Source organism: Apium graveolens, chromosome 1, assembly GCF_009905375.1.
Source record: "Apium graveolens cultivar Ventura chromosome 1, ASM990537v1, whole genome shotgun sequence".
NCBI lineage: Eukaryota > Viridiplantae > Streptophyta > Magnoliopsida > Apiales > Apiaceae > Apium > Apium graveolens.
This window is the reverse complement of record NC_133647.1, coordinates 135,393,299-135,406,448: the sequence shown is the minus strand read 5'-3', so window position 1 is coordinate 135,406,448 and position 13,150 is coordinate 135,393,299. Positions and strand designations below refer to the sequence as shown.

At 34.9% G+C, this 13,150-nt stretch overlaps 1 protein-coding gene across 1 annotated transcript; it reads right to left on the bottom strand.

Moving 5' to 3' along the window:
* Positions 1–893: 893 nt before the first annotated feature.
* On the bottom strand, positions 894–2,747 carry LOC141667211 (berberine bridge enzyme-like D-2). Its single transcript, XM_074473617.1, has one exon. The coding sequence runs from the start codon at positions 2,705–2,707 to the stop codon at positions 971–973; it is 1,737 nt and encodes a 578-aa protein (XP_074329718.1). The 5' UTR covers positions 2,708–2,747; the 3' UTR covers positions 894–970.
* Between the last annotated feature and the right edge of the window lie 10,403 nt (positions 2,748–13,150).

Here is a 13,150-nt window from a genome sequence, read left to right as displayed (position 1 = left end):
CGATATAAAGTATTTTTAAAATAATCGAAACAACAAATCTGGACTAAACACTAGTTAGCATTACTAGTCAAACTAATGCTTGACCGTTAAAATAGAAAATCAAATAAAATTGTTTTGAAGTGAAACTTTGGTTATATCATTAAAATATATATTTTATGATATCCATACGGTTGGATCGATGAAAAAATATTTTTTAAAAAATCTTAACCAAAATATAATTATGAATCCAGATTTTAAAATTAGAAACTAAATTAAAAAAATTCTAAATCATTTCGAAATATATCACATACGATACGCAAAATAATTGTTGGAAGATGAAAATAATACAGTGAAGTCAAATTTTTTTAAAAAATTCATACCTGTATAAAAATATTCAGGATATATTAGAATTTTTTCGAATTTTAACGAGCGAATTCGAGCCAAGCCGAGCTCGAGCCAAACAACCCAAAGCTCGGTTCGAACTCGTTTAGCATTTGTCTGTTCAAGTTCGAGCTCGAGCTCGTTAACGCTTCAAGCCGAACGAGCTATTAACCAACCGAGTTCGAACTTATTCACAGCCCCATGATATACAAAAACTAACAATTTAGTGATGAGGAGGCAGGAGCCCACCAATATATATAAAAATGAATGAGGTGATTTTAAAAAACAGTTATCTGATCACAAACCAAGCATTATCATTGTTTAGTTAGGATATTTCTAAAATTTGGTCAAAATATTACGCCTACTTCCGGAATAAGATATATACCCGAAAGTATCTAATTTTTTTCTTTTACTAGAAAAAAATTCCGAAAAAGTTGATGCAGTTGCTTCAATAATTTACAAAATTTTGCAATGATTCATTATTCACTGAGCTGTATCCGAAAGTTTGGTTTGTAGTTTTGCAAATGCAGAAGAGTCGCCAATTATTGATGTTTAATCAACTACACATTACCGCATGATAATGCAGAGATAAAAAGCGTAAATGAAGTGACTAATACTCAGACTTGTAAGATATCAGCGGAGGCAAGCTTTGCTGATGCCGAAAAAAATTGTGCGGATCAATAATCGTTTTAGCCATAACCAATCTGTCATAGTTGTCTAGAAAATACTTGTTTCCCCAAGTTCTTGTCATGTCCATGGTAGAAGCTCCGCCTGTAACATAGCCAAGGTCAAGGTCCATGTAGTTTACATACGCGGCTCTTGGATTTGAAGAAACAAATGGCGCCATTGCATCGTAAAACCTTCTTATCCAATTGATATGCTTCTTGCCTTTGCCACTTTTATCATCCATTTCATCCCATGTGATTGTATACTCAATTGAGAAAATGTTACCTTTTCTATGAGGAAAAGCAATGGCATCACTACTTGTTCTGTCCATGTATCCCCCATAAGGCTCAAACAATGCATATGCTTTTGGTTGCTTCTCCAGAAAATCAATCAGAGTCTTGATCCCGACAGGTGGTATTGGTTTTCTGACATAGTCTGATTTGGTTTTGAAGTATGATTTGCCTTCAAAATACCTTTCTTTAAGGCCGGATATAGAGCCCTGTCCACCGCTAAAATCAGACAAATAATCCACAGACTCTATCCAACTCATTTCCTTACATTCTTCTTCCTTAATTTCCATAGCTGGAAAATTATCGTTTAAAATTGAGATTGTTTTGCTTCTTGGACCTTGATATAGTCCTTGAATTATCACAGCTATTTTGTTACTTTCGGGAACCAAACCAGAACTAACAAAAACCAGTAAGTGAAACTTATCATCCAAGTCCTGCACAACATTTTGATATTGCTGAATAATATTTTCTACTTGATGTTTTGTGTGTTGTGGCCTAGCCACAGAAAGGACTGTCACAATTTCAGGCACTCTTACGAGCCTAATTTTCCAGGCGAAAACAATGCCCCAGTTTCCTCCACCTCCACCTCTAATAGCCCAGAAAACATCTTCTCCCATTGAATCTCTATTTAATATCCGTCCTTTGGCATCCACCAGAAGCGCATCCACTATATTATCTGCAGAAAGGCCATATTTTCTCCCTAAAAATCCATATCCACCACCTGAAAAGTGCCCTCCAACTCCCACTGTCGGACAAGCTCCTGCAGGGAAACCATGAGCATTGCTAGACTCTGCAATTGCATAATATGTTTGCCCAAGCGTTGCACCACCTTGGACCCATGCAGTTCTGGACATCAGATCCACTGAAATCTTATCAAGACTCATCAAATCAATAACTACAAAAGGCGCAGACTTTGTACTTTTATTATTTGATGCAGATAATGATGAGCTACTTATGCCCTCATAACTATGTCCGCCTGACCGAATTCTTATTTCAAAGGACCATTTTATACAGCACAGGACAATGCTGGATACCTCTTCCTTGCTCTTTGGTACAATAATGGCTGATGGTTTTGGAACTGAAAGTTTTGAAAAACGGAGATTTTGTAACGAGAAATTGAGGATATCAAAATATGCAGAATCATTGGTAGATGAGTATAAGGTGAAGTTGTTAACATTGTGACCAATGAAACAAGAAGTGATTTTATGTAGCTTTGTAGTTTCACTACATGAAGAATGATCAAGACAACATATTGTGATTATCAGCAAGAAGTGTAAGCTTAACAGAGAAACTTGGTTTGAACCACTCTGTAGCAAAGATTTGGACATATTTTCAGTTTTATTTACAATGATGCTAAGTAGTAGAGTTTTAGTTTCCGCTTTTTTATTCATTTGGTACAGTAGTGCAACCAAAAGATCATGACCATAGCCCCACCACACCACCAATTATTTTCAATGACAATAACCAATTATTCATTTCATTAGGGCAGTTATGCCCCCATTGTGTATATCCAATGGTCGAAATCCAAATTTGTCTAATCTTGAAATTCGTACTTGAAAATATGGAACTATATGGTAGGTAGTAGGACTAAAAAACTACACGGCACAACTGTTGTTTTGCTACTGGCCCTCTGATGAGGACTTTTTCAAATTTTTGTTCATAAATCATACCGGTATTGATTGATATCAAAGTTTATTGTGTATCATATCTCTGTCAATGATGAATAACCTAAAACAAAACACAACATATCACGGTTCAGGCTGCGACTACAGAGACGCCCAATCATCATAGAATGAAACAAGCATGTTGGTTTTAATAACACCTTGATTTTGTGAAACTATTGCCAATCCACTTGGAAACTCCTTTGCAGCTAATTTGCTCAGACCTTCTTTTACTTCCCATATTGAATAACAATAAGAAGCCATTTTTTACTTTCCAAACAAATTAATGAACGAGCAATGCATAAAACCGGGGGAATTGTATTCGGACACAAGTACAAAGTTATTTAACTTAAAACTGCTCCCATCCTTGAAAGTGAAAAATATTAAAATGTAACTGAGTCCTACGCTTTGACAGGTGACGCACAAACCCAAGTTGGACATTTTCAGCAAGGCTAGGTCACAAAGACTACAAGATTTAGGTCTATTTCTAGGCTCGTAATTACTAACCCTCAAAAAATATAGTGAAGGCAAGCCGAAAATCATTAGTTTCATTGTTCAACAATCATCTAATAATCAAAATATATATGGATAAAGAACTAATATATATTCTCCGTTTATTTACTATTACTCCTTGCTTGCTCTCAATAGACGACGTAACATATTTGTTGTTTCTTTTAAGTTTGTGTCAATGAACGTATCAAATTCATTCACTGGTACCTCCCGGATTTTGTTCTTCATATCCACACTTCCTGCATTATTTACTGGAAGGCAGACATAATTATATCACTAAACACTTGAATGTAGGGTAGAACTATAACACTTCAAATGACCATGATCGTCACCAGGAAGTAGAGACAATAGGTGCTCTTAAAAATAAATATGTAACCAAAGATTATCAGTATTGGAATTTAATAAATTCCAATGTTATTATTATTTTTAATAATAATAATTATTTTATGGGCTACATATAAATATATCAATTATATTTTCTATTTATTATATTGGGTTAAATTAAGTGATCAAATAAGAAACCCAATTAGATTTTAATTTATTGTATGAACTTAATAAGTGGATACCTAATATCAGGCACAATTAAATTATAATGGAAGATTTAATTAGGTGATATATAAAAAGAATTATAGTACCCAATATATCAAGTACACGTAACGACTTATCTTCTACCCCTCAGAGAGCTATTTGAGAAACCCTAAGAAATACTTGGTTGAGAAAGACAATAATCAAGGACACTATACAGATTTAGATACCGTTATGACTATCGCCTTATGGATTCAGGTACGCTTCCGTTTTTGATTTAACCTCGATAATTAGATATGATAATTACGGTCCTTGTCTCTATTTTAGAGAATTATGTATTTTATAATTATTAAATTCTATCAAATTGGCATCAGAGCTTTCTTCTTATCTGTTATTCGGGATTCAGCTTTTGGATTTTGTGATATCGTTGTATCACTGATATTGAAACTAGTTTCGATGCTCTAATTTTTTTTCGGCGCTGGCCCATGATTATAATAGCCCACTTCTACGATTTTGGTTTATTAATATGATAGTAGATGATGGTTGCCTGGATCAACTGTCAAAGAGATCTGCCTATAAATTTTGATAAACTTTAATGTCTCCAAGTCTAATTTGACATTGTTACACATAATTTGTTTATGGACTAAGTCAGAATCTGTCCTCCTACTTTATAATGAAACAAAACTTTAGATAATATCTATTTAATCTTTATTTGTTTTTCTTTTATTTTGGTGATCATATCATGTGCTATGTCATGGACTTGTCATAATGAACTAATATTCATGAATGCATTGTAACTAGTTTGATTATTTTGTGGAGTCTAGCACATATAGGTGCAATATCATAGATTAATTAATATTGTTTATGATTCCTCAATATGTGCACATGTGAGTGTATATTTTTCAGATTTACAACATTAAGCTCTTGCAAATTGCGGTGATTCTATTTGTAGTTAAATATTTATAATCTGCGTGTTAATATGGCTGTCAAATAGAGAATTTATGATATTTGTGATTTATATTTTTTTATTTGCAATTTAATGTTAACCTATTCATTTAATATTTTTAAATTAATTGATTGAAGCAATATGTCGCCAAAGTGACCTCTTTTGTGTAGATTAATTAATTTAAAAATTATTATTGTGACGATAGAATATATAATTTTATGCAAATTTTATCGGCCCAAAGGAAGGTAACGTTTGACCAAAATTAAAATATTCTTGTGATAATAAGTATGTAACAATATTAAGTTTTTTCATGTGAATAATAAGTCGGTCCAAAGAAAGGCATATTATTTGACAGAAATTGATTGTTAATACTTGATTATTGCGTGGAGAGTACCAATTGTAAATTAAATTTTCTGTTCAAAGACTAAAATTTAATGTTGCACTAGGTATCTTGTGATGGTGTTGCCAATATTTAAAAATTCATCACATTATTGTATATACTAGTTTTGAGTATATGCTGTATATTTGTTTTCTATTTCAGTTATTGCTAGTGTTAATTCTGCTTCCGCTCAGTTGAGCATGATTCCAATGTTGAATGGGACAAACTATGTCACGTGGAAAGAGAATGTTGAGATCGTTCTTGGGTATATGGATCTCGACCTTGTGCTAAGGAAAGAGCAACCAGTTCCCACTACGGATGATCCCAAGACGGATCAAATTGAGAAAAAGGAACGCTCTAATCGCATGTGTCTGGCGATCATGAAGCGAACGATTCCAACTGGCTTTCGGGGCTCTATTGCTGAGAGCACAAGTGCTAAGAAGTTCCTCTCCGAGATTGAGCAATATTTTGCTAAGAATGAGAAAGCGGAAACGAGTAATCTTCTGTCGAAACTCGTGACCATGAAGTATAAAGGAAAGGGGAACATAAGGGAGTACATCATTAGGATATCTAATCTTGCTGGCAAACTCAAGGAACTCAAGTTAGAACTTTCAGATGAGTTACTTGTTTACTTGGTTCTTATATCTCTGCCTCCTCAGTTTGGACACTTTATGGTGAGTTATAATACTCAAAAGGAAAATTGGACTCTTAATGAGCTCATTTCACACTGTGTGCAAGAGGAAGAGAGGGTTTTGCGAGAAAAGACTGAGAGTGCTCACTTGGCATCAAGCTCTCATTATAAGAAAAGAAAGAGAGGTAAGGATATTGCAACTGGAAAACCCAAACATCAGTTGCAAGAGAAGCAGGATAAGGGAACAAACTGCTACTTTTGTAAGAAGGCTGGATACATGAAGAAAGAGTGTTCCAAATATGTTGTTTGGCGTGTGAAGAAGGGTAAGACTTATGTCTTTGTTTGTTCTGAAATTAATTTAGCTTCTATACCTAAGGATACTTGGTGAGTAGATTTTGGTGCTACTACTCACATAAGTGTATCTATGCAGGGTTGCCTATGGAGCCGACCGCCAATTGATGCCGAAAGATTCATCTATGTGGGCGACGACAATAAAGTTTCAGTTGAAGCTGTTGGAATATTTAGATTATTATTAAAAACTGGTGTTCATTTGGATTTATTTGAGACATTTGTTGCACCGTCTTTTAGACAGAATCTTATTTCTATTTCCTGTTTGGACAAATATGGCTACACTTGTTCTTTTGGAAATAATAAATTATGTTTCTCTTTAAATTCAAATGTGGTTGCGACTGGTTCTTTGATTGATAATCTTTATATTCTTGATACTGTTGCTTTTGATAATTAAATTTTGCACTCAAGTGCAAGAGGTACAAAGCGTAAGTTAACTGAGAATTCTGCTATGTTGTGGCACAAGCGATTAGGTCATATCTCTAAACAGAGAATTCAGAGGCTTGTGAATGATAGAATTCTTGATCCCTTTGATTTAAGTGACTTTCAAGTCTTTGTTGAATTTATTAAGGGAAAAAAAATAAACTCGAGAAAGTTAGGTGCCAATAGAGCTACGAGTGTCTTGGAACTGATTCATACCGATATATGTGGACCATTTCCTACGGCCTCTTGGAATGGTCAATGGTATTTTATCACGTTCATAGATGATTACTCTAGGTATGGTTACCTATACTTGATACATGAGAAGTCATAAGCTCTGGACGTGTTTAAAGAGTATAAAGCTGAAGTTGAACTTCAACTAAATAGTAGTATTAAAGCTGTCAGATCTGATCGTGGTGGTGAATACTACGGTAGATATGATGGATCAGGTGAGCAACGTCCAGGACCCTTTGCTAACTTCCTAAAGGAGTGTGGAATTGTCCCTCAGTACACTATGCCAGGAAAACCAAATATGAATGATGTTGCCGAGAGGCGAAACCGTACTCTTAAAGATATTGTGAGAAGTATGATAAATCATTCTTCCTTGCCTGAATCACTTTGGGGAGATGCACTAAAGACTACAATTTATATCCTTAACCGGGTTCTAACTAAAGCAGTGGCTGAAACTCCTTACAAACTTTGGACTAAGAAAACACTTAGTATTAAGCATTTACATGTTTGGGGTTGTCCAGCTGAGGCAAGGCCATATAGGCCGAATGAAAAGAAACTGGACTCTAGGACGGTCACTTGCTATTTTGTTGGGTATCCAGAACACACTCGCGGATTTAAATTTTATAATCCTGCTACTAGATCCTTCTTTGAGACTGATCATGCAAGATTTTTTTAGGATGTTGATTTTGGGAGGGAAGATATAGGTAAAAGTATTGTCTTTGAAGAAGATAGTCATGATCCTATTTATAACTCTGTCGAGAGCAATGATCAAATTATGATATCTATCGTTGTTCAAGGCCCTCCAGTTCAAGACAACACTGAAATTCCCTATGAGGAACCAATTGAGCAAACTCAATAATCTCATGAATCACAAGAACTGCCACTAAGGAGATCCACTAGAGAGCGAAAGAGCGCAATTCCAGATGATTATGTTGTTTTTCTACAAGAACATGAAGATGGAATTGGCATTGGGGAAGATGATCCTGTAAATCTTCAACAAGCCATGCAGAGTCCTAACTCTTAAAAGTGGATTGATGCCATGAATGAAGAGATGCAATCTATGAAAGAAAATGACGTTTGGGATCTTGTCGAGTTGCCTAAAAGCTCAAAACCTATGGTTGCAAATGGGTATTTAAAACCAAAAGCGATTCGAGTGGTAACATCTAAAGATATAAGGCTCGTCTAGTCGCTAAAGGATGCATTCAAAAGAAAGGTATCGACTACAATGAGACTTTCTCTTCGGTTTCCACGAAAGACTCATTTAGAATTTTTATGGCACTTGTGGCTCATTATGATATAGAGCTACATCAGATGGACGTAAAAACGGCGTTTCTCAATGGAAACATTGGCAAGACAATTTATATGGTGCAACCAGAAAACTTTGTCATTGGAGATCCAAAGACTGTGGTTTGCAAATTAAAGAAGTCCATCTATGGTCTCAAGCAGACTTCTCGTGAATGGTATCACAAATTTCATCATGTAATCACATCATATGGTTTCGAAGTGAACTTGGTGGAACATTGTGTATATCACAAGTTCAGTGGGAGCAAATTTATCTTTCTTCTCTTATACGTTGATGACATCTTACTTGCTACTAATGATATAGGCTTGTTACTCGATACCAAGAAATTTCTCACTAATCAATTTGAGATAAACGATCTTGGGTAACACCTCTTTTATATTAGGAATTCAGATACATCGAGATCGCTCTTGAGGTATTCTTGGATTGTCACAAAAGAGCTATATCGAAAAAATCCTGGAAAGGTATGGCATGAAAGATTGTGCACCAATGGATACACTCGTGTCTAAGGGAGACAAATTTAGTCTCAAACAGTGTCCCAAGAATGAACTTGAGATAAGGAAAATGCAAAGGATACCATATGCATCGGCAGTGGGAAGCGTAATGTATGCTCAAGTTTGTACTCGCCCTGACATAGCATTTATTATTGGAATGTTGAGAAGATATTTGAATAATCCGGGAATGGAGCAATGGAAAGCAGTGAAACGAGTCTTACGGTATTTGAAGAAAACAAAAGACTACATGCTCACATACAGGAAATCAGATCATCTAGAAATCATTGGATATTCAGATTATGACTTTGAAGGATGAAAAGATGAAATAAAATATATATTTCAGGCTATGTTTATCTACTGGCTGGTGGAGCGATTTCATGGAGGTCTTCCAAACAGACGCTCATAGCTTCATCCACCATGGCTGCAGAATATATAGCATGTTTTGTGGCTTCCAATCAAGCTTTATGGCTGCGAAACTTTATCACTGGTTTATGTATCCTTGATGGTGTTGAAAGACCATTAAAGATGTTTTGTGATAATAAATTAGTAGTGGAGTATTCAAACAACAATAGGAGCACTACAGATGTAAAATATATAGATATCAAGTTCCTAGTTGTTAAAGAAAAAATTCAGAGTGGACAGATTTTGATAGAACACATTGGCACTAACTCCATGATTGCGGATCCGCTCACTAGGGCGTTAACACCTAAGGTCTTTCATGAGCATACTGTTCATATGTGTGTTACCTTATGTGATACTTTGGTATACTGGGAGTTTATATTTTGGTGTTTTATGTAATAAACATTGAGTTGTTTATGTTCTGCAGAATACAGTTGATGTAATTTTATTAAATGTCACTCTACTTTTGTTCAATTTTCTTATTGTGGTTTAACATTGAGTTGAGAAAATTGGAATCAATCTCGTTAGAGATTGCCTAAGGACCAGTTGGAAATAGACATTATATAGATCACATTACATGTAATTTCCATGCCACTTATCCATGAATTGATTCATGCCGTTGAATATATTTGTGTGGTGACCCTGGAAGGTTTAGTCACGTAAAGTTTGTGACGAATGCCGCCAGAATCTCATACATATATAGAAGAAGGACCGAATTGTTTTGGTAAAATCTAAGGATGATAAATTGTTAGGTCACACAACACTGTATAAGGGGGTTGAATACAGTGTAAAATACAATCAAATCGATTTCGAACACAGTAACAGTAAACATATATATTCAATATAATAAACTTTGTTACAATGGAACTGTTCTCTCTCAGTGATGAACAAATATCATGAGAGCTGCTAGGTTACAATGTATGATCTTCTCGATAATGATAACACATATAGTGTAAACCTATGTCTGTGTTTATATAGTACACAGTTACAAGGTAACTTCTAATTGATATGGAATATAATTCTGTCTCCTAAAATATATTAATCAGATATCTTATACAAGTCTTCAAGTCCTCTAACTCTTTCCATGCATATCTTCTTTTGTATTAGTCTCGATCTTCTTTCCTGTAAATCAGTTTCCTTCCTTAACTGTTAGTCCTCTCATACTTAAGTTCTGATATCCATCCTCTGATATTTATCTTTTGATAATTTAAGTTCTGATATCCTTAAGTTCTGACTTCCAGTAAGTACTAATTTCAGTAAGTACTGATATTTCCTGTTTGTTAAGATCTGAAAACTAAAAATGAAACACATTAGATATGACATCTCAAATATATCTAACAATCTCCCCCAACTTGTAAATTGTGCAAAAATATACAAGTTAATAGATTTGATGATGTCAAAAACATTTAAGTTCAAATGCAATAATAGTTTAATAAGACTATTAACTACAACTTACAGTCCTTGTAGCTTTACCAACTTCACTGGATCAATCTGAATTAATAATGATTATTAACAAAATCTCTTACCAGCTTATCTTCAGCTTTCCTCAGAAATTCAACTAACTGTGCTTTGACCTGCATCAGTTCTTCATCTTTACTATCACCAATTTGATAAATGGCTATTCTGAAAGCTTGAATTGATGTTCTTTCAAGTCCATCACCAAGTCTGATAACCCTAGGATGTGGAGAGTTTTCATTATAATATAAGCATTTTCCTTTCAGAATAAATTCCACCTTAGCAAAATTCTTCAGCATAGGAATTTTTCTTCCATCATCTTCAGTAATCATTGGTATATACTGAAAAAAGTATTTGTACCAGAGATTCTAAATAGATCTCTTATAGCCTTCAAAATGTATTATGACCATCTTCTTGTAACATCATATTTTACTTCCAGAAGATAGTGAATATGTTGAAGTTCTCTGACAGACTTCTTTAGCACATCAGTATCAGCTAGTCTGTAAGTTAATCCATCATAGAGAAATAAAATCAATTTCTCCTTTAGATTTTCCTTATCATGAGCATCTATCACGATTTGAGCCGACAACACTTTGTTAAGGTGCTTTTGTTTGATTTGTTCATATGGTTTGTCTGTCAACATGAAAGGATCTCAAAGAGTAGCTTCTACTCCTGTTTGTATCTTTTCTTCATCAGAACCTAATTCAACTCTATCTCTAGGTTGCTTGGCTCTTAACCCAAATGTTGCAAGTTGATTAATCATTAGATTGGACTTAGGTTCCACTGGAGTAGCTTTGTTCCATAGCAGCTTCTTCTTATCAGCAATTGTCATCTTGTTCAAATCAACTTAAGCTCTGTCAAAGGTTGATGTCTTGATGACTTGATCAGGATTTTCTGTTTCATTTATACCTTTCTGTTCTGAAATGTCTTCACTCTGAATAACTTGAGCTATGTCAGAGGTTGTCTTGGATTCTTCTGTTATCTTCTTTCTTTTCAGAGTTTCAACAGTTTCATCTTCTACAGCTGTATCATCAAAAACCTGAACCATTTTGCACATAGGTTTCATCAGGATTTGAGTAATCTTAATCTCCTGTTTCTTTGTTGGTTCATCAATCTATCCTTCCCCTTTTTCCTTGGGATCAATTTCTACTTGTGATCTTGTCTTGGGCTTTCAAGCCTCAGAAGTTGACCTTTCCTTGATCACAATGCCTTTTACCTTAGACCTTAGAGGTTTCTTTGTATTAGAAGTTTTAGATTTAAGATTTTTCTTCTTAGCTACAAATCTAGCTTCTTCCTCCTTTAGAGTCTCTAAATCCATTCCAGGATTATCCTTGAAAAACAATCTTCTAGCAATTTCTTCATCAAGTGTCTGAATCTTGGGATCTTTATAGTAGACAGTAGTCTCCCTTCCCTTAAGTTTCAAAGTTTGTAAAAACTTCTGAGATTCTTGAATTCCAGACTGAATCAAAATATCAGGTTTTTTTTATCAAACTTTGATCATCAAAACTTGCTTTCAGAACTTGTATTCTTCTGTGTAGAAGATTTTCTAGAATCAGAAATTAGTTTATGTGAAGAAACTTTGTTGCTTTGAACTTGACCTTTGCCCTTGCTAGGGTTTCCCTGGTCATCTTCAAAATCATCCTTTTTCTTCAGAGTTTGGCTAGTTGAGAATTTGTACTTAACTACCTTCTCCCTCTTTTTGACATCATCTGATAGGAGTAGGGAAAGAAGGAGTTCTACTAAAGATTGGATCTCAGTTAATTGAATTTGTTGAGCAACTTGATTTTGCAAGACGTCATCCAGTTGGGCCTGCTGCTTTTCTTGAACTTTTTCAATAGCTTCTACTTTCTCATGAATTGGTCTAATAAACCTATTCTTGTCTAGCTTGAGCATTAGGTCCAACTTATCAGTATTTTCCTGAAGTTTATCAACCTTGGCATTAGTAATGGAGTGTTGACCTTGAAGACTTTTAGTACCGAGAGATGTGACTTTAAGTTGAGCTTTGAAGTCAGAATTTGTCAACAACTCATCAGCTTTTGCAATATGATCTAGCAGAACTTTTAAGCTTGGAATGAAGTCAGGCTTATTCCACTTCTTGGTCCACTCAACTCCTCTATGAGTTTCTTTCCAACGAACAGGATCATCTTCTTCAACAAATTTTAACAATGCCTCATTTCCAAGAATTGGAGCATTTACTGGAGCACTGTCTCCAGAACTTTAGTGAATCTCATCATCTTCTGACAGTACTAAAGTGTGTATCAATGAAGGTGATTATGGAACAACTTCATCTGTTTCCACATCCAGAATTGGTGTGGTAGGAACTTCAACATTTAGTGGAGAAATAGGTGGAGTTGTCTCCTTTGTTGGTGCTTCCGGATACAAGACAGTTGGTTTGTTCAGCCTGTGAATATCAATTTCAGGACATAATCCTAAATCTTCAACTGTAACAGTTTCTTTGATTGGAGAGACAGGAGGTATGATCACTTTATCTTGAACAGTGTCTTCAGCTTGAGGTGGAGGTGGCAAAGCTTCAAT